Source organism: Balaenoptera ricei, chromosome 21, assembly GCF_028023285.1.
Source record: "Balaenoptera ricei isolate mBalRic1 chromosome 21, mBalRic1.hap2, whole genome shotgun sequence".
Lineage (NCBI taxonomy): Eukaryota > Metazoa > Chordata > Mammalia > Artiodactyla > Balaenopteridae > Balaenoptera > Balaenoptera ricei.
Genome location: NC_082659.1, coordinates 36,280,867 through 36,307,576, shown reverse-complemented (window position 1 = coordinate 36,307,576; position 26,710 = coordinate 36,280,867). Strand labels below are relative to the sequence as shown.

Genomic DNA, 26,710 nt, shown 5'->3' with positions numbered 1-26,710 from the left:
CTATAGCGTTCCCACAGACAAAGTTTAGCTAAACATGAGCTCATGATCTAAGTTTACACAATAATGAAGAAATCAGCTACAATGGGAGAGAATCAGCAAAAACAATCAATGCCAGAATTAGATTCCCAAGGCCATCCATTGAATGTTGGAATTATCAGGTGCAAGGCAGAAAATAGACATAAAACTAGAACTGAAACAAGGAACAGGATGTTTTAAAAGAGTGGGTAGGCTCTTTAAAAAATTTCTAAAGTACATGTCATTGATAAAGCTAAAAACTCAAAGGTTGTGTAAAACAGCAGATTAATCATGGAGAAGAGTGAAATTATGCTGTTTTTAAAAATACGGCAAATCAGATTTTCTGCCTAATTATATAAGTAGATTTATCTTTAAAAAAATACACATATTTTAAAGACTTATTGGCTGGAAAATAACTAAAGGATATTTCAGAGGGCTTCTCTCCAAAGAAAAGTGAGAAGTAGCAAAACACAGAAAGTCGAGGGGAAAAAATGTCAATATATACATTGCTATAGGGTGCACTAAGGCTTAGGCCAGCAACAATGTGGAGGTGCTGACCCTTAGACACTTACAACTAAGCTGGCATCTTCAAAAAGTGCAACTATTTATAACTAAAAAGATTTATTAAAATTAATAACCAAGTGTTTTAATTGACATCAGAAGAGCAAAACAATAAACCCTGAGAACATAGAAAAAATAGATAATAAAGATATGAGGAGAACTTAATAAAACAGAAAAAAGTATAAAATTGAGGTGATTTAGTAAGTCAAAAGAATACTCTTTGAAAAGATTTTTAAAACACACTTTGATTAAGCAAAACAAAAACATAAGTAAATAATACACAGAAAGAATCAGGACAATGTTACAGCAGAGAGTACAAACAGAGAATATATGAAATGCCAGTAAATTTGAACATTTATGTAAAGTGGACAATTTCCTAGCTCCTAAAGTTTACCAAAACTGACACAAGAGGAAGTATATAGCTGGAGTTCTTTCACCAGTAAAGGAATTAAGTCAATAGTTTACAATCTTTCACCAAGAAAATACCAGACCCACCCAGAACGTTTGGGTGGGGAATTCGAACAAACTTCTATTAAACAGATAACATCAGTATTAATAAAGAAAAACTTCTAGAGAGTAGCAACGGAAGAATGCTCCTTTATTCCTCTTAGGAAGTCTATATAATCCTAATACTGAAAATAGATTAGGACTGTAAGGAAAAAGAAATTTACAGGTCAAATTTACTTGTAGATATAAAAGCAAACATTTTAAGCTATGATATTAGCTACCCAGGTTCACTAGAGTAAGAAAAAGCATGAGCAAGTTAGGTCATCCAATGAATGAAAAGGTAGTTTAATGTCAAGAATATATATCAATAGATTGAAATCACCACATTTTATTTCTTTCATCTGTCTCTTTAAAAAATTGATAAGTACTTATATTGATCTCTCTTGTACTAGGCACTGTCCTAAGTCATTTACATATTTACTCCTTTAAACCTTCTATTATCCCTGGGGGAAGGTTCTATTTTGCTTCCATTTCTTAGCTAAGACTCTAACCCCCAGGAAAGTAAAGCAACATTTGCAAGTTTTTGTGGATGGTCAGTGATGGGACCAGTACAGGAACATCCAAAGTCTGTGCTTGGAAACAGTGCCCCATGTTGACACTCACATTACAGATGAAAGGAAAGGAACCATTCACTTACCATACAGATGAAATCTCACGTTACAGGTTAAAGGAAAGGAACCATGCACTTACATTATAGGTTAATACCCACATAACAGGTTAAAGGAAAAAGAAACATGTGCTTCTCTCAAAAGTTGTAAAGAGAGCATATCTATTTCTAAATATATTTCCCAATTTCTTTTGCTTGTTTTCTGACCTTTGTAGCGCATTTTGCCATGAGGAAAATTTTAATTCTTATATAATTAAATGTATCCTTTTTTCTTTGTATCTTAGAAAGGTGTTCCTCATGAATAATTTATTTCAAGTCTCCCAGGTTTCCGATACCTTTACAGTTTCATGATGTTTTTACTTTTAACTAGTTGCTCTATCTAGAATTTATTAATGATAGCCATATTTTCCCACTTTTGTTGAATAAGTTTGGCTACTGATCCAAAATGTCAATTTTATTTTAATCTCAAATCCCTTACGCTCTTGCATCTAATTTTAAGATGCTTCTTATTCCACTGCTTGTTTTGTCTATCTGAAACAAAATGCTACCTTAATTATAATGTAATTCTAATATAATAAATGTAATTAGTAAACATAATACCATATATAATAAATAGCATAATATAAAATAACCAAATATAATTTACCATATTACAAGGTCAAAAGAGAATAAAACTATACAATCAGTTGAAATATCCCCCAAAGATATTTTATAAAATTCAATATTCATTTCTAATTTAAAAGAAATAGTAAAATAGGGATTGATGAATGCTTCCACAGTAAGAAGAAATTACATATCTAAAAGAGAAAGAGGTAAGTGATAACCTTTAGTAACACTGGCAATAAATACAGGACAAGATGAAGATGCCTGATATAATGTTAAAGAAAAACTATTATGTAACATTGTCTTTGCAGCACTGATGAGTCCAGTGAAAAGAGAATCTCATAGAGAAGAGTTATCTCGTTCTTCTTAATGTCTGTACACTTGTCCATTGCATGAACAGAACAGCTTATTTAACCAATATGTTACTGATCTGCATCTGGATTTCTAGGTTTTCATGGAATTTTATTAGGCACAATTGTTACAAACTCTAGGACTTCCTCTTATGTTTATATCTTTTGAAAGAAACAATATCTCCACAGATGATTTATCTGGGCTGGCTGCTAGCCGACTATGGCTACTTCTCAGTTCTTCCCTTTACATTCCTAGTCAATATGAAAACGGAAGGCAAGAAGGTCTTCTGTTTAGAGACTGTAAAGATAGGTCTTGGTGATAAAGTCTTGGTGGTAAAGGCTAAACATATCAACCCAGAACAAGTGTTTTCCAGCTGTAACTATGTGTGATTCCCTTGGCTTGATTCTGTAGAGGATGTAAGACAAGACTGTAGGATCTGCCCTCAAAGTGCTTCCAGTAAGATGAGCTAAGTCAAGTATGGTGGCATATCTAATTCAAGACAAAATATAATGGCTCCTTTTTTCTCGTAGCAAAACTTCGTGGAGTGAATGTACAAGTCACTGTAGGCTCTTAATTAAAGGAACACAATAAATCTTGTATTGGAAGGTGATTATTCTGGTCTCTTTGTAGAGATGAATTGGAAATTGTCTAGAAGAAGGAAAATTAGCTTAACCAAAGTTAAACTCATAAATAATTGAGCATTAATTAAACATCTGTGGCCTATGTTTCTCTTTGATCATAATTTCTCCCAATTTATACACCTTTTTGAAACCTGATTAATCATTGTCAAAGATGCAATTAACAATGATTATTACTGTGTATTAGGTTTTGCCTGGGCCCTGAAGAAACCATCGTAAATTACGAGCTATGATTGTCACTTGATTTTCTCACAAAGAACAATCAGAATTCCTGGTCTGAAGTGGCTTGGAATGTGAAACTAATGAGTCTCTTAGATATTATTAGAGGACCCTACAGAGCCCATTGGTGAAAGTCTGGAAAACATTGGGCTTCTTAAAATTAATTCTTAAGAGGGGCAAGATGGCGGAAGAGTAAGACGCAGAGATCACCTTCCTTCCCACAGATACAGTAGAAATACATCCACACATGGAACTGCTCCTACAGAACACACACTGAACGCTGGCAGAAGACGTCAGACCTCCCAAAAGGCAAGAAAATCCCCACGTACTTGGGTAGGGTAAAAGAAAAAAGAAATAACAGAGACAAAAGAATAGGGACAGGACCTGCGCCAGTGGGAGGGAGCCGTGAAGGAGGAAAGGTTTCCACACACTAGGAAGCCCCTTCGCGGGCAGAGACTGTGGGTGGCAGAGGGGGGAAGCTTCGGAGCCACGGAGGAGAGCGCAGCCACAGGGGTGCGGAAGGAAAAACGGAGAGATTCCCACACAGAGGCTCGGCGCCAAGCAGCACTCACCAGCCCAAGAGGCTTGTCTGCTCACCCGCCGGGGCGGGCGGGGGCTGGGAGCTGAGGCTCGGGCTTCGGTGCTAGCCGGAAGGGAGTCCGGGAAAAAGTCTGCAGCTGCCGAAGAGGCAAGAGACTTTTTCTTGCCTCTTTGTTTCGTGGCGCGCAAGGAGAGGGGATTCAGAGCGCCGCCTAAACGAGCTCCAGAGACGGGCGCGAGCCGCGGCTATCAGCGCGGACCCCAGAGGCGGGCGCGAGCCGCGGCTAACAGCGTGGACCCCAGAGACTGGTAGGAGACACTAAGGCTGCTGCTGCTGCCAACAAGAAGCCTGTGTGCGAGCACAGGTCACTCTCCACACCGCCCCTCCCAGGAGCCAGTGCAGCTCGCCACTGCCAGGCTCCCGTGATCCGGGGACAACTTCCCCGGGAGAACGAACGGCGCGCCTCAGGCTGCTGCAACGTCACAATGGCCTCTGCTGCCGCAGGCTCGCCCTGCCTCCTCCGTACCGCTCCCTCCCCGCGGGCTGAGTGAGCCAGAGCCTCCAAAGCAGCTGCTCCTTTAACCCCGTTCTGTCTGGGCGGGAAACAGACGCCCTCAGGCGACGTACATGCAGAGGCGGGTCCAAATCCAAAGCTGAACCCCGGGAGCTGTACGAACAAAGAAGAGAAAGGGAAATCCCTCCCAGCAGCCTCAGAAGCAGCGGATTAAAGCTCCACAAACAACTTGATGTGCCTGCATCTGTTGAATACCTGAATAGACAACGAATCATCCCAAATTCAAGAGGTGGACTTTAGGAGCAGGATATATTAATTTTTCCCCTTTTCCTTTTTTTGTGAGTGTATATGTATCTGCTTCTGGGTGAGATTTTGTCTGTATAGCTTTACTTTCACCATTATTCCTAGGGTTAGGTCTGTCCAATTTTTTTTTTTTACTTAAAAAAATTTTTTTTCCTAATATATGCTTTATTAATAATTTTTTCCGTATTTTCTATTTTTAGAAATTAAAAAAAATTTTAATAAGTTTTTTCATATTTTTTATTTTAAAAAATTAAAAATTTTTTTCTTAATAAATTTTTTCTTAATAATTTTTTCTTATTTACTATAAAAAATTAATAAATCTATTTTTAAAAATTAAAAAACAAATTTTTTCTGAATACATTTACACTTAATAATTTTTTTCTTATTTTTTATTATAATAGCTTTATTTTATTTTATTTTATCCTCTTTCTTTCTTTCTATTTTTTTCTCCCCTATATTCTGAGCTGTGTGGATGAAAGGCTCTTGGTGCTCCAGCCAGGCATCAGGGCTGTGCCTCTGAGGTGGGAGAGCCAACTTCAGGACACTGGTCCACAAGAGACCCACCAGCTCCACGTAATACCAAATGGCAAAAATCTCTCAGAGATCCCATCTCAACATCAAGACCCAGCTTCACTCAACGACCAGCAAGCTACAGTGCTGGACACCCTATGCCAAACAACTAGCAAGACAGAAACACAGCCCCATCCATTAGCAGGGAGGCTGCCTAAAATCATAAGGCCACAGACACCCCAAAATACACCACCAGACGTGGACGTGCCCACCAGAAAGACAAGATCCAACCTCATCCACCAGAACACAGGCAATAGTCCCCTCCACCAGGAAGCCTACACAACCCACTGAACCAACCTTACCCACTGGGGACAGATACCAAAAACAACAGGAACTACGAACCTGCAGCCTGTGAAAAGGAGACCCCAAACACAGTAAGATAAGCAAAATGAGAAGACAGAAAAACACACAGCAGATGAAGGAGCAGGGTCAAAACACACCAGACCTAACAAATGAAGAGGAAATAGGTAGTCTACCTGAAAAAGAATTCAGAATAATGATAGTAAGGATGATCCAAAATCTTGGAAATAGAATAGACAAAATGCAAGAAACATTTAACAAGGACGTAGAAGAACTAAAGAGGAACCAAGCAACGATGAAAAACACAATAAATGAAATTAAAAATACTCTAGATGGGATCAATAGCAGAATAACTGAGGCAGAAGAACGGATAAGTGACCTGGAAGATAAAATGGTGGAAATAACTACTGCAGAGCAGGATAAAGAAAAAAGAATGAAAAGAACTGAGGACAGTCTCAGAGACCTCTGGGACAACATTAAACCCACCAACGTTCGATTATAGGGGTCCCAGAAGAAGAAGAGAAAAAGAAAGGGACTGTGAAAATATTTGAAGAGATTATAGTTGAAAACTTCCCTAATATGGGAAAGGAAATAGTTAATCAAGTCCTGGAAGCACAGAGAGTCCCATACAGGATAAACCCAAGGAGAAACACGCCAAGACACATATTAATCAAACTGTCAAAAATTAAATATAAAGAAAACATATTAAAAGCAGCAAGGGAAAAACAACAAATAACACACAAGGGAATCCCCATAAGGTTAACAGCTGATCTTTCAGCAGAAACTCTGCAAGCCAGAAGGGAGTGGCAGGATATACTTAAAGTGATGAAGGAGAAGAACCTACAACCAAGATTACTCTACCCAGCAAGGATCTCACTCAGATGTGATGGAGAAATTAAAACCTTTACAGACAAGCAAAAGCTGAGAGAGTTCAGCACCACCAAACCAGCTTTACAACAAATGCTAAAGGAACTTCTCTAGGCAAGAAACACAAGAGAAGGAAAACACCTACAATAACAAACCCAAAACATTTAAGGAAATGGGAATAGGAACATACATATCGATAATTACCTTGAATGTAAATGGATTAAATGCTCCCACCAAAAGACACAGACTGGCTGAATGGATACAAAAACAAGACCCATATATATGCTGTCTACAAGAGACCCACTTCAGACCTAGACACACATACAGACTGAAAGTGAGGGGATGGAAAAAGATATTCCATGCAAATGGAAATCAAAAGAAAGCTGGAGTAGCAATTCTCATATCAGACAAAATACACTTTAAAATAAAGAATATTATAAGAGACAAAGAAGGACACTATATAATGATCAAGGGATCGATCCAAGAGGAAGGTATAATAATTGTAAATATTTATGCACCCAACATAGGAGCACCTCAGTACATAAGGCAAATACTAACAGCCATAAAAGGGGAAATCGGGGCTTCCCTGGTGGTGCAGTGGTTGAGAATCTGCCTGCCAATGCAGGGGACACGGGTTCGAGCCCTGGTCTGGGAAGATCCCACATGCCGCGGAACAACTGGGCCCGTGAGCCACAACTGCTGAGCCTGCGCATCTGGAGCCTGTGCTCCGCAACAAGAAAGGCCGCGATAATGAGAGGCCTGCGCACTGCGATGAAGAGTGGCCCCCGCTTGCCACAACTAGAGAAAGCCCTCGCACAGAAACGAAGACCCAACACAGCCATAAATAAATAAATTAATTTTTTAAAAAAGAGCCTCTTATTCTACCTTTAAAAAAAAAAGGGGGGAAATCGCCAGCAACACAATCATAGTAGGGGACTTTAACACCCCACTTTCACCAATGGACACATCATCCAAAATGAAAATAAATAAGGAAACACAAGCTTTAAATGATACATTAAACAAGATGGACTAAATTGATATTTATAGGACATTCCACCCAAAAACAACAGAATACACATTTTTCTCAAGTGCTCATGGAACATTCTCCAGGATAGATCATATCTTGGGTCACAAATCAAGCCTTGGTAAATTTAAGAAAACTGAAATCGTATCAAGTATCTTTTCCGACCACAACGCTATGAGATTAGATATCAATTACAGGAAAATATGTGTAAAAAATATAAACACATGGAGGCTACACAATACACTACTTAATAACGAAGTGATCACTGAAGAAATCAAAGGGGAAATCAAAAAATACCTAGAAACAAATGACAATGGAGATACGACGACCCAAAACCTATGGGACGCAGCAAAAGCAGTGCTAAGAGGGAAGTTTATAGCAATACAAGCCTACCTCGAGAAACAGGAAACATCTCGAATAAACAACCTAACCTTGCACCTAAAGCAATTAGAGAAAGAAGAACAAAAAAACCCCAAAGCTAGCAGAAGGAAAGAAATCATAAAGATCAGGTCAGAAATAAATGAAAAAGAAATGAAGGAAACAATAGCAAAAATCAATGAAACTAAAAGCTGGTTCTTTGAGAAGATAAACAAAATTGATAAACCATTAGCCAGACTCATCAAGAGAAAAAGGGAGAAGACTCAAATCAATAGAATTAGAAATGAAAAAGGAGAAGTAAACACTGACACTGCAGAAATACAAAAGATCATGAGAGATTACTACAAGCAACTCTATGCCAATAAAATGGACAACCTGGAAGAAATGGACAGATTTTTAGAAATGCACAAACTGCCGAGACTGAACCAGGAAGAAATAGAAAATATGAACAGACCAATCACAAGCAATGAAATTGAAACTGTGATTAAAAACCTTCCAACAAACAAAAGCCCAGGACCAGATGGCTTCACAGGTGAATTCTATCAAACATTTAGAGACGAGCTAACACCTATCCTTCTCAAACTCTTCCTAAATATAGCAGAGGGAGGAACACTCCCCAACTCATTCTACGAGGAAACCATCACCCTGATACCAAAACCAGACAAAGATGTCACAAAGAAAGAAAACTACAGGCCAATATCACTGATGAACATAGATGCAAAAATCCTCAACAAAATACTAGCAAACAGAATCCAACAGCACATTAAAAGGATCATACACCATGATCAAGTGGGGTTTATCCCAGGAATGCAAGGATTCTTCAATATACGCAAATCAATCAATGTGATACACCATATTAACAAATTGAAGGAGAAAAACCATATGATCATCTCAATAGATGAAGAGAAAGCTTTCGACAAAATTCAACACCCATTTATGATAAAAGCCCTGCAGAAAGTAGGCATAGAGGGAACTTTCCTCAACATAATAAAGGCCATATATGACAAACCCACAGCCAACATTGTCCTCAATGGTGAAAAACTGAAACCCTTTCCACTAAGATCAGGAACAAGACAAGATTGTCCACTCTCACCACTATTATTCAACATAGTTTTGGAAGTTTTAGCCACAGCAATCAGAGAAGACAAAGAAATAAAAGGAATCCAAATCGGAAAAGAAGAAGTAAAGCTGTCACTGTTTGCAGATGACATGATACTATACATAGAGAATCCTAAAGATGCTACCAGAAAACTCCTAGAGCTAATCAATGAATTTGGTAAAGTAGCAGGATACAAAATTAATGCACAGAAATCTCTTGCATTTCTATACACTAATGACGAAAAATCTGAAAGTGAAATTAAGAAAACACTCCCGTTTACCACTGCAACAAAAAGAATAAAAATATCTAGGAATAAACCTACCTAAGGAGACAAAAGACCTGTATGCAGAAAATTATAAGACACTGATGAAAGAAATTAAAGATGATACAAATAGATGGAGAGATATACCATGTTTCTGGATTGGAAAAATCAACATTGTGAAAATGACTCTACTACCCAAAGCAATCTACAGATTCAATGCAATCCCTATCAAACTACCACTGGCATTTTTCACAGAACTAGAACAAAAAATTTCACAATTTCTATGGAAATGCAAAAGACCCCGAATAGCCAAAGCAATCTTGAGAACGAAAGATGGAGCTGGGGGAATCAGGCTCCCTGACTTCAGACTATATTACAAAGCTACAGTAATCAAGACAGTTTGGTACTGGCACAAAAACAGAAATATAGATCAATGGAACAGGACAGAAAGCCCAGAGATAAACCCACGCACATATGGTCACCTTATCTTTGATAAAGGAGGCAAGCATATACAGTGGAGAAAAGACAGCCTCTTCAATAAGTGGTGCTGGGAAAATTGGACAGATACATGTAAAAGTATGAAATTAGAACACTCCCTGACACCATGCACAAAAATAAACTCAAAATGGATTAAAGGCCTAAGTGTAAGGCCAGACACTATCAAACTCTTAGAGGAAAACATAGGCAGAACACTCTATGACATACATCACAGCAAGATTCTTTTTGACCCAGCTCCCAGAGAAATGGAAATAAGAACACAAATAAACAAATGGGACCTAATGAAACTTAAAAGCTTTTGCACAGCAAAGGAAACCATAAACAAGACCAAAAGACAACCATCAGAATGGGAGAAAATATTTGCAAATGAAGCAACTGACAAAGGATTAATCTCCAAGATTTACAAGCAGCTCATGCAGCTCAATAACAAAAAAACGAACAACCGAATCCAAAAATGGGCAGAAGACCTAAATAGACATTTCTCCAAAGAAGATATACAGATTGCCAACAGACACATGAAAGAATGCTCAACATCATTAATCATCAGAGAAATGCAAATCAAAACTACAATGAGATATCATCTCACACCGGTCAGAATGGCCATCATCAAAAAATCTACAAACAATAAATGCTGGAGAGGGTCTGGAGGAAAGGGAACACTCTTGCACTGTTGGTGGGAATGTAAATTGATACAGCCACTATGGAGAACAGTATGGAGGTTCCTTAAAAAACTACAAATAGAACTACCATATGACCCAGCAATCCCACCACTGGGCATATACCCTGAGAAAACCATAGTTCAAAACGAGTCATGTACCAAAATGTTCATTGCAGCTCTATTTACAATAGCCAGGACATGGAAGCAACCTAAATGTCCATCGACAGATGAATGGATAAAGAAGATGTGGCACATATATACAATGGAATATTACTCAGCCATAAAAAGAAATGAAATGGAGGTATTTGTAATGAGGTGGATGGAGTTAGAGTCTGTCATACAGAGTGAAGTAAGTCAGAAAGAGAAAAACAAATACAGTATGCTAACACATATATACGGAATCTAAGGGAAAAAAAAAAAAAGGCCATGAAGAACCTAGTGGCAAGACGGGAATAAAGACACAGACCTACTAGAGAATGGACTTGAGGATATGGGGAGGGGGTGGGGTGAGATGTGACAGGGTGAGAGAGTGTCATGGACATATATACACTACCAAAATGTAAAACAGATAGCTAGTGGGAAGCAGCCGCATAGCACAGGGAGATCAGCTCGGTGCTCTGTGACCACCTAGAGGGGTGGGATAGGGAGGGTGGGAGGGAGGGAGATGCAAGAGGGAAGAGATATGGGAACATATTGTATATGTATAACTGATTAACTTTGTTATAAAGCAGAGGCTAACACACCATTGTAAGGCAAATATACTTCAATAAAGATGTTTAAAAAAAAAAGAACAATAAAAAAAAACTGTTATGACTGGCTGCTGGACAATCATCGACAGGAAGACACTGGAACTCACCAAGGAGGATACCCCACGTCCAAGGACAGAGGAGAAGCCACAGTGAGACGGTAGGAGGGGCGCAATCAGAGTACAATCAAATCCCATAACTGCTGGGTGGGTGACTCACAGACTGGCGAACACTTATACCACAGAAGTCCACCCACTGGAGTGAAGCTTCTGAGCCCCACGTCAGGCTTCCCAACCTGGGGGTCCGGCAACGGGAGGAGGAATTCCTAGAGAATCAGACTTTGAAGCCTAGTGGGAATTGGTTGCAGGACTTTGACAGGACTGGGGGAAACAGAGACCCCACTCTTGGAGGGCACACACGAAGTAGTGTGCGCATCGGGACCCAGGGGAAGGAGCAGTGACCCTGGGGGAGACAGAACCAGACCTACCTGCTGGTGTTGGGGGGTCTCCTGCAGAGGCGGGAGGTGGCTCTGTTTCACCGTGGGGACAAGGACACTGGCAGCAGAGGTTCTCGAAAGAGCTCCTTGGCATGAGCCCTCCCAGAGTCTGCCATTAATCCCATCAAAGAGCCCAAGTAGGCTCCAGTGTTGAGTTGCCTCGGGCAAAACAACCAACAGGGAGGGAACCCAGCCCCACCCATCAACAGTCAAGTGGATTAAAGTGTTACGGAGCTCTGTCCCCCACAGCAACAGTCACCTCTACCCACCAACAGAGCCTCCCATCAAGCCTCTTAGATAGCCTCAACCACCAGAGGGCAGACAGCAGAAGCAAGAAAAACTACAATCCTGCAGCCTGTGGACGAAAACCCACAGTTACAGAAAGACAGACAAGATGAAAAGGCAGAGGGCTATATATCAGATGAAGGCACAAGAAAAAACCCCAGAAAAACAACTAAATGAAGTGGAGATAGGAAACCTTCCAGAAAAAGAATTCAGAATAATGATAGTGAAGATGATCCAGGACCTCAGAATAAGAATGGAGGCAAAGATTGAGAAGATGCAAGAAATGATTAACAAAGACCTAGAAGAATTAAAGAACAAACAAACAGAGATGACCAATACAATAACTGAAATGAAAACTACACTAGAAGGAATCAATAGCAGAATAACTGAGGCAGAAGAACGGATAAGTGACCTGGAAGACAGAATGGTGGAATTCACTGCTGCAGAACAGACTAAAGAAAAAAGAATGAAAAGAAATGAAGACAGCCTAAGAGACCTCTGGGACAACATTAAACGCAACAACATTCGCATTATAGGGGTCCCAGAAGGAGAAGAGAGAGAGAAAGGGACAGAGAAAATATTTGAAGAGATTATAGTCGAAAACTTCCCTAACATGGGAAAGGAAATAGCCACCCAAGTCCAGGAAGCGCAGAGAGTCCCATACAGGATAAACCCAAGGAGAAACACGCCGAGACACATAGTAATCAAAGTGGCAAAAATTAAAGACAAAGAAAAATTATTGAAAGCAGCAAGGGAAAAACGACAAATAACATACAAGGGAACTCCCATAAGGTTAACAGCTGATTTCTCAGCAGAAACTCTACAAGCCAGAAGGGAGTGGCATGATATACTTAAAGTGATGAAAGGGAAGAACCTACAACCAAGATTACTATATCTGGCAAGGATCTCATTTTGATTTGATGGAGAAATCAAAAGCTTTACAGACAAGCTAAAGCTAAGAGAATTCAGCACCACCAAACCAGCTCTACAACAAATGCTAAAGGAACTTCTCTAAGTGGGAAACAAAAGAGAAGAAAAGGACCTATAAAAACAAACCCAAAACAATTAAGAAAATGGTCATAGGAACATACATATCGATAATTACCTTAAACGTGAATGGATTAAATGCTCCAACCAAAAGACACAGGCTTGCTGAATGGATACAAAAACAAGACCCATATATATGCTGTCTACAAGAGACCCACTTTAGACCTAGGGACACATACAGACTGAAAGTGAGGGGATGGAAAAAGATATTCCATGCAAATGGAAATCAAAAGAAAGCTGGAGTAGCTATACTCATATCAGATAAAATAGACTTTAAAATAAAGAATGTTACAAGAGACAAAGAAGGACACTACATAATGATCAAGGGATCAATCCAAGAAGAAGATATAACAATTATAAATATATATGCACCCAACATAGGAGCACCTCAATACATAAGGCAACTGCTAACAGCTATAAAAGAGGAAATCGACAGTAACACAATAATAGTGGGGGACTTTAACACCTCACTTACACCAATGGACAGATCATCCAAAATGAAAATAAATAAGGAAACAGAAGCTTTAAATGACACAATAGACCAGATAGATTTAATTGATATATATAGTACATTCCATCCAAAAACAGCAGATTACACGTTCTTCTCAAGTGCGCACGGAACATTCTCCAGGATAGATCACATCTTGGGTCACAAATCAAGCCTCAGTAAATTTAAGAAAATTGAAATCATATCAAACATCTTTTCTGACCACAATGCTATGAGATTAGAAATGAATTACAGGGAAAAAAACGTAAAAAAGACAAACACATGGAGGCTAAACAATACGTTACTAAATAACCAAGAGATCACTGAAGATATCAAAGAGGAAATCAAAAAATACCTAGAGACAAATGACAATGAAAACACGACGACCCAAAACCTATGGGATGCAGCAAAAGCAGTTCTAAGAGGGAAGTTTATAGCTATACAAGCCTACCTAAAGAAACAAGAAAAATCTCAAGTAAACAATCTAACCTTACACCTAAAGAAACTAGAGAAAGAAGAACAAACAAAACCCAAAGTTAGCAGAAGGAAAGAAATCATAAAGATCAGAGCAGAAATAAACGAAATAGAAACAAAGAAAACAATAGCAAAGATCAATAAAACTAAAAGTTGGTTCTTTGAGAAGATAAACAAAATTGATAAGCCATTAGCCAGACTCATCAAGAAAAAGAGGGAGAGGACTCAAATCAATAAAATCAGAAATGAAAAAGGAGAAGTTACAACAGACACTGCAGAAATACAAAGCATCCTAAGAGACTACTACAAGCAACTTTATGCCAATAAAATGGACAACCTGGAAGAAATGGACAAATTCTTAGAAAGGTATAACCTTCCAAGACTGAACCAGGAAGAAACAGAAAATAAGAACAGACCAATCACAAGCAATGAAATTGAAACTGTGATTAAAAATCTTCCAACAAACAAAAGTCCAGGACCAGATGGCTTCACAGGTGAATTCTATCAAACATTTAGAGAAGAGCTAACACCCATCCTTCTCAAACTCTTCCAAAAAATTGCAGAGGAAGGAACACTCCCAAACTCATTCTATGAGGCCACCATCACCCTGATACCAAAACCGGACAAAGACACTACAAAGAAAGAAAATTACAGACCGATATCACTGATGAATATAGATGCAAAAATCCTCAACAAAATACTAGCAAACAGAATCCAACAACACATTAAAAGGATCATACACCACGATCAAGTGGGAATTATCCCAGGGATGCAAGGATTCTTCAATATATGCAAATCAATCAATGTGATACACCATATTAACAAACTGAAGAAGAAAAACCATATGATCATCTCAATAGATGCAGAAAAAGCTTTTGACAAAATTCAACACCCATTTATGATAAAAACTCTCCAGAAAGTGGGCATACAGGGAACCTACCTCAACATAATAAAGGTCATATATGACAAACCCACAGCAAACATCATTCTCAATGGTGAAAAACTGAAAGCATTTCCTCTAAGATCAGGAATGAGACAAGGATGTCCACTCTCACCACTATTATTCAATATAGTTCTGGAAGTCCTAGCCACGGCAATCAGAGAAGAAAAAGAAATAAAAGGAATACAAATTGGAAAAGAAGAAGTAAAACTGTCACTGTTTGCGGATGACATGATATTATACATAGAGAATCCTAAAACTGCCACCAGAAAACTGCTAGAGCTAATTAATGAATATGGTAAAGTTGCAGGATACAAAATTAATGCACAGAAATCTCTTGCATGCCTATACACTAATGATGAAAAATCTGAAAGAGAAATTATGGAAACACTCCCATTTACCATTGCAACAAAAAGAATAAGATACCTAGGAATAAACCTACCTAGGGAGACAAAAGACCTGTATGCAGAAAACTATAAGACACTGATGAAAGAAATTAAAGATGATACCAACAGATGGAGAGATATACCATGTTCTTGGATTGGAAGAATCAACATTGTGAAAATGACTATACTACCCAAAGCAATCTACAGATCCAATGCAATCCCTATCAAATTACCAATGGCATTTTTTACGGAGCTAGAACAAATCATCTTAAAATTTGTATGGAGACACAAAAGACCCCGAATAGCCAAAGCAGTCTTGAGGGAAAAAAACGGAGCTGGAGGAATCAGACTCCCTGACTTCAGACTATACTACAAAGCTACAGTAATCAAGACAATATGGTACTGGCACAAAAACAGAAACATAGATCAATGGAACAAGATAGAAAGCCCAGAGATTAACCCACGCACCTATGGTCAACTAATCTATGACAAAGGAGGCAAAGATAGACAATGGAGAAAAGACAGTCTCTTCAATAAGTGGTGCTGGGAAAACTGGACAGCTACATGTAAAAGAATGAAATTAGAATACTCCCTAACACCACACACAAAAATAAACTCAAAATGGATTCGAGACCTAAATGTAAGACTGGACACTATAAAACTCTTAGAGGAAAACATAGGAAGAACACTCTTTGACATAAATCACAGCAAGATCTTTTTTGATCCACCTCCTAGAGTAATGGAAATAAAAACAAAAATAAACAAATGGGACCTAATGAAACTTCAAAGCTTTTGCACAGCAAAGGAAACCATAAACAAGACGAAAAGACAACCCTCAGAATGGGAGAAAATATTTGCAAACAAATCAACGGACAAAGGATTAATCTCCAAAATATATAAACAGCTCATTCAGCTCAATGTTAAAGAAACAAACACCCCAATCCAAAAATGGGCAGAAGACCTAAATAGACATTTCTCCAAAGAAGACATACAGACGGCCACGAAGCACATGAAAAGATGCTCAACATCACTAATTATTAGAGAAATGCAAATCAAAACTACAATGAGGTATCACCTCACTCCTGTTAGAATGGGCATCATCAGAAAATCTACAAACAACAAATGCTGGAGAGGGTGTGGAGAAAAGGCAACCCTCTTGCACTGTTGGTGGGAATGTAAATTGATACAGCCACTATGGAGAACAATATGGAGGTTCCTTAAAAAACTAAAAATAGAATTACCATATGACCCAGCAATCCCACTACTGGGCATATACCCAGAGAAAACCGTAATTCAAAAAGACACATGCACCCCAATGTTCATTGCAGCACTATTTACAATAGCCAGGTCATGGAAGCAACCTAAATGCCCATCAACAGACGAATGGATAAAGAAGTTGTGGTACATATACACAATGGAATATTACTCAGCCATAAAAAGGAACGAAATTGAGTCATTTGTTGAGACGTGGATGGATCTAGAGACTGTCACACAGAGTGAAGTAAGTCAGAAAGAGAAAAACAAATATCATATATTAATGCATGTATGTGGAACCTAGAAAAATGGTACAGATGAGCCAGTTTGCAGGGCAGAGGTTGAGACACAGATGTAGAGAACGGACATATGGACACCAAGGGGGGAAAATTGCGGTGGGGTGGGGATGGTGTTGTGCTGAATTGGGCGATTGGGATTGACATGTATACACTGATGTGTATAAAATTGATGCCTAATAAGAACCTGCAGTATAAAAAAACAAACAAAACAACTAATACTAAACTTTCATTGGGTTATTTGTATGGAAATATGTTAATATAAATGTTTCAGACATTACATGAAATTTCTAAAAATCTTATATGTTCTGGTATAATGTTATAAGTCATAATCCTAGTTATTACCTTAAAATGTATATCTCAGAAATAACTAATTTTCTTGTCAACTGCATTATTATGAACTTTCATCAAATTTTTAACCGTGGTCATTTTTAAGTCTTTTGTCATTTACAGACAATTCTGTGTGTACTCTGATGCTTTTGCAAATATGTTCCTATAAAAGGGTTTCATCTTTAAGAAATTCATGGAAAAGACTGACAAGTACACGTTTCTGGTAACTGACTGTACTGCTGAACTGAATGAATAAGCATTTTCAGAACTCTAATGAAAAACTGATGAACTCATAAAAGTGCTAACAAAAGATCAAGATGAAAAAAATAAAAATTTAATTACATGGGACTGAGTGAACTGATGAGGATGAGTATAATTTTTGTGACCTTCTGTCTGAATTAAAAAAAAAAATCCAACAAGGACTCAGAGGCAAAGAATATACAAATCAATTTTCACTGCAAAGTAAAGGAGCTGTTACAGTGGAGGATTACTGGACTGAATGTCAATATTATGACATAGTATGAGTGTGTTTCATGTTTGGTAATTGCAATCATTGTTGCTTTTGTTGTGGTCATCCATGTACAATGCTTGGTGTCTGTCTATTTATCTCTTGTAAAAATAAAATACAGTGTGTGTGTGTGGAAAAAAAAATATGCTCTAGTTTTCCTGAATACCTGGAATATAATTACAATACATTTAAAAAAAAACTGTTATGAGTGAAAAAGAAACAGATTAATCAGTAAAAAAAAAAATAGGAAAAAAATATGAACAGGTATTTTGAAAAAAAAAAAAAATTAATTCTTGTAGTGTGTTACGAAAGATGACTGAACCAAAAGGATAACGGTGTTTCTGGTTCTGTTGTTAGTGTTCTCCATGGAAACATCGCGGAAGCTTCTGGACTCAATTTCCTTCCCCATGTGTGAATGTCACTGAAAATATCCAACTCCATTCTATCCCCATAGAACTTCAGAAACTAAGCAAAATGAAGACTCAAAATTCATTTCAAATAATGAAATGAAAATATAATGTAGAATGGAACTGGGAAAATACCTGGTTTAAATTCTGCGAAGTACTAACTATACAACTCTGGATAAGTTGCTTAATCTTGTTTAGTCTGATTTCATGCGGATCTCACAGGATGTTACGATGATTAATTTAATACCTTTGTATAACGTACAGTGTTATGTAATTTCTTCTTGTTCTTCTTGAGTCAATTCATATCTTTAAGCAACTCACTTTAAAAAATAGTTACTTACTTGCTTAAATTACTCTTACCTTCTATTATCAGCTGAATTGTGTCCTGCTCAAGTTAATATGTGGAAGTCTTAACCCTCAATACCTCGTAATATGACTGTATTTGGAGATAAGGCCCTTAAATAGGTAACTGAGGTCAAATGAGCGGGCTCTAGGTCCAATATGACTGGGGTTCTTATAAAAAGAAAATATTAGGACACAGACATGCACAGAGAGAACAAAGTGATTATTAGTAACCACGATCATGTCCTGAATGCATGGAACACTTCACCATTTGCCAACCACCCTGTCAAGTCAGCAGAAACTACAGAAATTGAGAGCTCTCCGCAGAAATTCACACACCCGTGCACCAGGTAACAGACCACAGGCAGACGTTCACTCAGCCTTTCACGTGTCCCTCACGGAGGGCACGCTCTCTCCTGGGCGGGGCGAGCACAGACACTTATCGGGAGGTTTACTACTTTTAAAATGCGTTGAGTCTGGAGCCTGTGCTCCGCAACAAGAGAGGCCGGGACGGTGAGAGACTCGCGCAGCGCGATGAAGAGTGGCCCCCCACTTGCCACAACAAGAGAAAGCCCTCACACAGAGATGAAGACCCAACACAGCCAAAAATTAATTAAGTAATTAAAATTAAAGTATATAAAATTAATTAAATATAAATATATAACATATATATTTATATATAAATATATATAAATATAAATTTATAAATATATAACATTAAATTTTAAAAAATTAATTAATAAAAAAATCAACCACTGCAATTAAATATTATTATTATTTTTTTTTTTTCTGGGTGAAGTAGAAAAGAATAGCTTTATTGCTCTGTCAGGCAAAGGGGCACACAGCGGGCTCGTGCCCCTCAAAACTGTGTGTCCCTAAACCGGGAGGATTTGGTGAGGAGTTTTATAGCAATGGTTCAAGGGCGGGTTGGTGATAAAGATTATGGTGTGTGCAGGGCCTGCACTCCTTTAATCTGGCCTCAGGGGGTCTTCTCCTAATGAGCTTCTCTTGGTTCCTTTAATCTGGTCCCAGGAGGTCTCCTGATGAGCTTCTCGAGATTATCAAACTGTGGTCTTCTCTGGAATGAAGAATGCTAACATCTTCCATTTGTTGGGGGCTTTAGTTCGGTGATCAGAGAAAAATCACAACGCTGAAGTGCCACTTTAAAACCATCAGGATGGCAAAAGTCTCTAGGAAGCGCTGATGAGACTTCAACTTGGCTCCGGCTACGCACAACATCCACCTGGCAGAGTCCCGGGGCCATCCAGGCGCCGCGAGCGCGGAGCTGGCAGCTCCCGGGCGGACCCCGAGGGCGCGCCGCTCCCCTGGGTGGGGGTTGGCAGGCAGGAACGCGCCCCCTGGGCACGGCTGCGGCTCGGGCGCCGGATGTGGAGCCCCAGCACGATGCCCCCTCGGCGCCCGGGGCTCGGCGCGTGGACCACGGCCCGGCACACCACAGTCCAGTGAGGCCCCCGGGGCTTTGCTTTCGAGAACCCGATCGGAGTAGGCATTTCGAAGCGGACCCGCCGCGCGGTCCACTGCCCCCCACGGACCCTGCTGGGAGGACAGGGCCTCGGAGGAGAGGATCAGAGAGAAGCGGGGGGGGGGTGTTTACTGGGGTCCGCGGGAGCCCCTGGGCGCGGGGAGAGGGCCGTCCGGACAGGCGCCGGGGAGCAAGCGCCCCCGGCCCGGACAGACCGCGCGCCCGGGCGCAGAGCCGGGCCTGCGTTCGGGGAAAGTTGCAGTTCTCCTCCGGCGCCCGTACCCGCGCCCCCGGGACACCCGACACCGGGGCTCCGCGTGCGCGGCGGCCGCCTCCCCCAACAAGTTTCCCCAAGCGCCCCTACCTGGGTCCCCGGCCGCGGAGGGGCCGGTTCCGCGCCGCTCCTGCAGGCACACAAAAGAGCGGGGCGGCTGCGGGGTCTGCGGGTGGCCCCCGGGCACCCGCCCGGACGTAAACAAACTCCGGGGTCCGCGCTGGGCGCCCCACGCCTGGCGGGGGAGCGGCGGCGCGGTCCCCGCCCGCTGACAGCCTGGGGCCGCGGCCGGGGCCCGGGCCGGCCGGGGAGCGCGGACGCCCGCCCGGCCACCCGCCCGCCTGGCCGGAGCCGGGCCGCGCCGCCGCCGCCGCCGCCGCCGGCCGCTCTGACCCTCCTCCGAGCCGGCGGCACCACAGCGCCACCAGCCCCGGCTCCGCCGCGCCGGCGGCAGTGGCGGCGGCGGCTCCTCCTGGAAGGGCAGGCGCTTCACCCCCACAGCAACTCCCCACAAACTTACCCCGGGAATACGGCGGGCCGGGGGCGCGCGGCCGGGCGCCGCCGCCGGGCCGCAGCCCCCTCCCGGCGCAGCGCCCGCCGCCGCCGCCCGCTCCCCCGCAATTACATATTAAAAAAAAAAATGCGTTGATACAACCATGTCTCACTTTTGCTTGGATCAGTCAGCAAACGCTTTTTGGAAACCCCAAATTCTCCACACTCCTACCTTTCCGGCTGCCCTGCTCCTCAGGCCGGGTCCCCATGGGACGCGGGGCTGCGTGCGGACGCACGGCGAGTGCACTGACGTCCTCGAGCCCCGCCCCCACGGGGCCGCCTGCCGGTTGGAACGGCAGCCCCCCCGGCCCGGAGGGCGATGAGGCCGGCGCCGAGGTGAGCGCTGCACGGAGGGGCCTGCCTAACTGGGGCCCGTGGCCCTGCGTCTTCTGGCTGCGACGCGGGTCTTACCATTTTATTTGTCAATTATATCTCAACAGAGCTGAGGAAAAAAAGAAGGAAAACAACAGGGTCATCTTGGATATTTTCCCTTCCTGTACTGCCACACTGTCCCCCCAACCCCCAAGTCCCTTAGGATAAAGTATAAAAGTTAAATAGTTAAAAACAGAAAGAAAGAGCCACTCCCTTACCTGAGGAAAGAAGGAACATTCCACTCAGACACAGTAAAACCGGCCAGTGCAACCAAGGGAGCCAGGGGTCAGGGGCAGGCTGTCACCCTTGCTCCAAACAATGGTGTGGAGAAGCAAAGAGCACACCAGATCAGAGAAGGAGGCTGCACTGCACAGGGAAAGCCCACAGAAAGGGATTCAGACGCAGCTGTTCCGAGGCCAGAGACGAGAGAGGAAGGCCTGCTGCTGGGAGAGCCTGCTGACTGCCCTTCAAGACGGGCACTTAGTGCCTCCACAGAGAAAAGAACAGCCGGCCTTCCCGTGGAGGTAAGTCTCCATCAGTTCCGCAGGACCCAAAAAGAGGTACCCTTCAAGAGCATTCAAGGTTAGGGCAAATCTAAGCATTTCAGCTGAAAATCACTTCTGTGGAGGGCCACAGACTACAGGTGCTTTAAATCTGAACTTGCACACATCTCATGTACCAAAGCTTCCAGGAGGTCAGTTATAGTAGATGAGAGCATGAGATAATAAAAGTGTCACCTTGTTTGCAATTCCAATACCAAACTCGAAAATCAGTCCAGTAATGTCATCTCCCAAAAGTACAGTCAGAAATGATTTACACAGTTCCGAGCAACGGTGTTTATTTTCATACAAGGAACGGTGCTTGTACACTTGCCAGGCTGGGCCATCCCAGTCCTCTACCTTGAATGAGGAGGACTCAGGTAGGGAATGGTGTACTTTATGACATCAGTCTCAAAAGTTCAAGAAAACAAGTAAATAATTTAAAATGTGAATAAATACTCGTGTACAAAGATGTTTATTAACAGGGTCATTTATAATGATCATGAAAAAGAGGAAACCACCTAACTGTCCCCAGACAGGAGAATGGCTGCGGAAACACGGGTGACTTCTAAAGACGAAATATTATGTAGTCACTAAAATGGTGTAACTTGAGAGTTTTACATGACATTGGAACATAGTAAAAATGCTAAGTGAAAAATCAGTACACAAAATGGCCTGGGCCATATTTCAACCGTGTTTAAGAATGCACCGGGGGCTAAGGGACTAAAGAAACACGCCCAATAAGAGCGACTCTCTCTAGGTGTTCTTTACATTTTTTGATATGAAAATTGTCTACAATGAGCCATTACTACTTTTATCAATTAAAAAAAAACCTTCAAACACTACAAAGAAAAGTACTTTTTTTTTAAAGTTAGGCATGTACAACCAAAACATGCTTAGTTTTTCCTAGTAAAGAAAATGAATTTCATATGAATCTGTCTGTTTTCAGCCTAGGCCTCTCAGACAATTCTTTCTTCCTTACCACCCACAACTTAAGATGCAGAATACGTCTTCTGTTCTCTTCATTTATCTTATCTTTGTTTTTCACTTTCAAGGCTGTCCCTTCGTTGTGGTGTCTGAGCCCTCGGTGGATAGGTCTCTGCATGGTTTGGGGCCTCGATGTGCAGGAGTCTAAAGGTCCCTCCTCGGTCACACTTGCTCTTTCTCTGGATTCTTTCTTCAGACTTCTCATGCTCCTCTGGAGGCTTTGGCCATCAGGACTGAACTTCACCCAAAGAATAAGAACATTTCCTGCTGGTCCAAGTACTTCACAGTAGTTGAGGTTAATGTTTACAAGAAACAACCTAGGATGAACTCTTTTAGCCTATGTTGGTTCACAGAATTAGAGAATCATAAAACATTGGATCTGAAGGGACTTTTAGAAGTTATCTATTCCAGTTTTGGTCCTTCTGAAGATGTGACTGTCCTAACTGAGAGTACAGCTTGTGATTATCCACTTACTACGTAGGCGGCGCTCAAACGAAACCCGTGCGAAGGCAGCGGAAGTGATGCCCCTGGCTGACATGCATCGGGCTTTCTTAATGACCCTACTCCTGACCCCAGGGGTTGGGACACCTTGAGGTCCTGGCCACAGCCAGGGGTGGGGAGGCAGAGACCATGGGGAAAGAGCAGAGGGTGATAAAGAGAGCGGGTTGGGGCTTCCCTGGTGGCGCAGTGGTTAAGAATCTGCCTGCCAATACAGCGCACACGGGTTCGAGCCCTGGTCTGGGAAGATCCCACATGCCACGGAGCAACTAGGCCCGTGAGCCACAACTACTGAGCCTGCGCGTCTGGAGGCTGTGCTCCGCAACCGGAGAGGCCGCAGCAGTGAGAGGCCCGCGCACCGCGATGAAGAATGGCCCCCGCTCTCCGCAACTGGAGAAAGCCCCCGCACAGAAACTAAGACCCAACACAGCCCCAAAAATAAATAAATAAATTAAAAAAAAAAAAAAAAAAAAAGAGAGCGGGTTACCAAGAAGGCTGCAGAGCCTGCACCCTGGAACGTTTTCAGGGTCAGCTGATGTCTCAAGTGCTGTCCAGCTCCGTTATTTTACATCATCCAGAGACCAGAGGGCCGGGAAGAGGCGATTTAGCCTGGAACTATGAACCACAGGATTGTCCTGCGGGGAGAGGGAGTGGAAATTTCTGACCCTCTCCTGAGCAGTGCAGTCAACGGCCTTCATGAATTTATGGAACATGAACAAACTTATTTTGATCCTCTAGGTACAGTTTCCACTGCAGAGCCTGTGGGCTCAGCCCTTGTGTACCAGGCCCCATTCCAGATATATTCACTCTCCCTCCTGCATTTTTGTCATTCTGACATTTAAATTTCTTGTTGGCTCATAAAGCTTGTGTGTTATTCAGATGTTTTCCACACAGCCTTTTGCTCCCTGGGAAGGCACTGTCTAAACCTAGGAAGTAAAAATATTTTTCAAAGGATGAAGAAATAAAAGCAAAATTAATTCAAATGAATTAAAAGTTAAAGGAGTTAGGATGATTTGGCCTGAAGAAGGGAAGATTTAGGAGGTCCTACATGACTTACATGAAAAATATTTCTTAAAAATGGAAAGACGGCCTCAGGAGGCATAAGTGCTAGTTTCCTGGAGGTGTTCAAATGGGACCTGAATGACTGAGTGGGGGGTTAGAGCAACAAAGCCCCTACCTATTGTTTCCATTTTAAACGGATAATTCAGTGATTCCATGAAAAGGTTACCAAAAGGAAATACATTATCAGCCACTCTTTACCCAGTTGGAGATACAGCAAACACTCTTTCCAACGACAGGCGAATGGATAGACAAGATGTGGCACGTACATACAATGGAATATTACTCAGCCATAAAAAGGAACGAAATTGGGTCATTTGTAGACACGTGGATGGACCTTAGAGTCTGTCATACAGAGTGAAGTAAGCCAGAAAGAGAAAAGCAAGTATCGTACATTAACGCATACGTGTGGAACCTAGAAAAATGGTACAGACGAACCTATTTGCAGGGCAGGAATAGAGACGTAGACATAGAGAATGGACATGTGAACACAGAGAGGGAAGGGGAGGGTGGGACGAATTGGGAGATTAGGTTTGACATAAATACACTACCATGTGTAAGTAAAATAGCTAGCTAGTGGGAATCTGCTGTATAGCACAGGGAGCTCAGCTCAGTGCTCTGTGACGACCTAGAGGGGTGGGATGGGGGCTAGGGGGTGGGAGGGAGGTCCAAGAAGGAGAGGATATAGGTATACATAGAGCTGATTCACTTTGTTATATAGCAGAAACTAACGCAACACTGTAAAGCAATTATACTGCAATTTAAAAAAAAAAAGTCTTTCATTGTAATAAGAAAAACTACACTCAGGAGGAAAAAACTTTGTAACTGAATGGGTTGCCACACACTGCAATAAGCTCCCACTGGAAATGTGGAACTACTTGCAGTGAAGATTTGAAAAAGATTTGAAAAATAGATTATTACCATCTTGCGGAGTGTTTTAGGTGCAATGCTGCTTGAAAGCCAGGGACTAGAACAGCTGAGCTTTACACATTTTCTCCCACTCCAAGACAGAAGTGGCTTCTGAACGTTTTTCCCTTTCTGTAGGCACTATAGACAGATTCCCTCCAAATATTCTAGGTAAATTTTTTCCTTCACTCCTAACCAAAAATAGATGGATTTTCATGAGCAAATCACTTAACATCCCTTCTATCAACTGGCAAACCTAGGATCACTTGTTCCAGTTCTGTGCCCTGAAGTGTTGGGCTCCTTGGCTAAGTTCCAGGAACTATATTAGGGAAATACTTTCCCTTCAGCCACAGTTTAAAATGGAACTATGTATATAAATAGATATCTTGGTTCTTACATATTTATTTGCTAATTCTGTTCCAAGTATAATGGAAGCTCAATAAAAATATGAATGACACAAAAACATTGATTCCTGATACCACTACATATTATTTCTATTAATGGAACACTAGTATAAGTAGAAGAGTTGATAGATGAAGATTATTATCTTAAGTATTTTCCATGCTCAACTTATAGCCCCATATTTCTTGTTCTCATTCCAGAGGTTCTTAAGCAATAGTTCTTAGGCAGCAGAAGCAAGAGAGGACAGATAACTATTAAAATGATTTAGTCGGACTTTTTGGGATGTAGCAAAGTCTGTTCAAGGCTCTGAAGTGCCTCATCAGAAGGCTGCAAACTTGATTCAGTTCCACCAGTAAGTGCAAAAGAGCAGTGTAAGTAGCCTAAACAAGGCAATAAGTCCATAAATTGTTCATCTGGTTTGTAAGTCAGGTGAAAATTTAGCAGTTCTTCATATCTCTGAGACTATGAAATTAAAGTCTTGTTACTAAATTAAGAAACCATAAGCATTTACTTGATATCACCTTCAAAGGACCACGGAGACAGAAGTTAAAAAATATAAGCGCGATAACACAGTTTATAAGATTTCTTTGAAAATTATTTCCCAATTCTGAAAGTACTCTTGGCACTTCATTCCTTATGCATGATTAAGATAAACTTTCCTGGGCAAGTCACTAGCTCCCTTTGCCTCAGTTTTTCCTTCAAAAAACTTAGAGCTGGGGAGGATGCTTTGATGTGAACATAAAGGGCTATCTTATAATAACCAGAAAGCAACCAGATATAAGCTACTCTTTTTTTTTTAATTTTTAATTTATTTTTATTTTTTATTTTTGGCTGCATTGGGTTTTTGTTGTGGTGCGTGGGCTTCTCACTGCGGTGGATTCTCTTGTTGCGGAGCATGGGCTCTAGGCGCGTGGGCTTCAGTGTTTGTGGCTTGCGGGCTCTAGAGCGCAGGCTCAGTAGTTGTGGCGCAAGGGCTTCGTTGCTCCACGGCATGTGGGATCTTCCCGAACCAGGGCTCAAACCCGTGTACCCTGGATCAGCAGGCGGATTCTTAACCACTGTGCCACCAGGGAAGCCCATAAGCTACTCTTTAGTGATGTTTTAAATCACTTAAGAGAAGAAAGA

At 41.4% G+C, this 26,710-nt stretch overlaps 1 protein-coding gene across 1 annotated transcript in view; it reads right to left on the bottom strand.

Annotated features, from left to right (window-relative positions):
- The window catches only part of LOC132356572 (thimet oligopeptidase-like), an 85,278-nt gene that overhangs the window by 23,319 nt on the left and 35,249 nt on the right, over nt 1-26,710 (bottom strand). Inside the window, 1 exon segment of the mRNA XM_059909431.1 lies at nt 20,995-21,165. Within this exon segment, the coding sequence (XP_059765414.1) occupies nt 20,995-21,165 (171 nt within the window).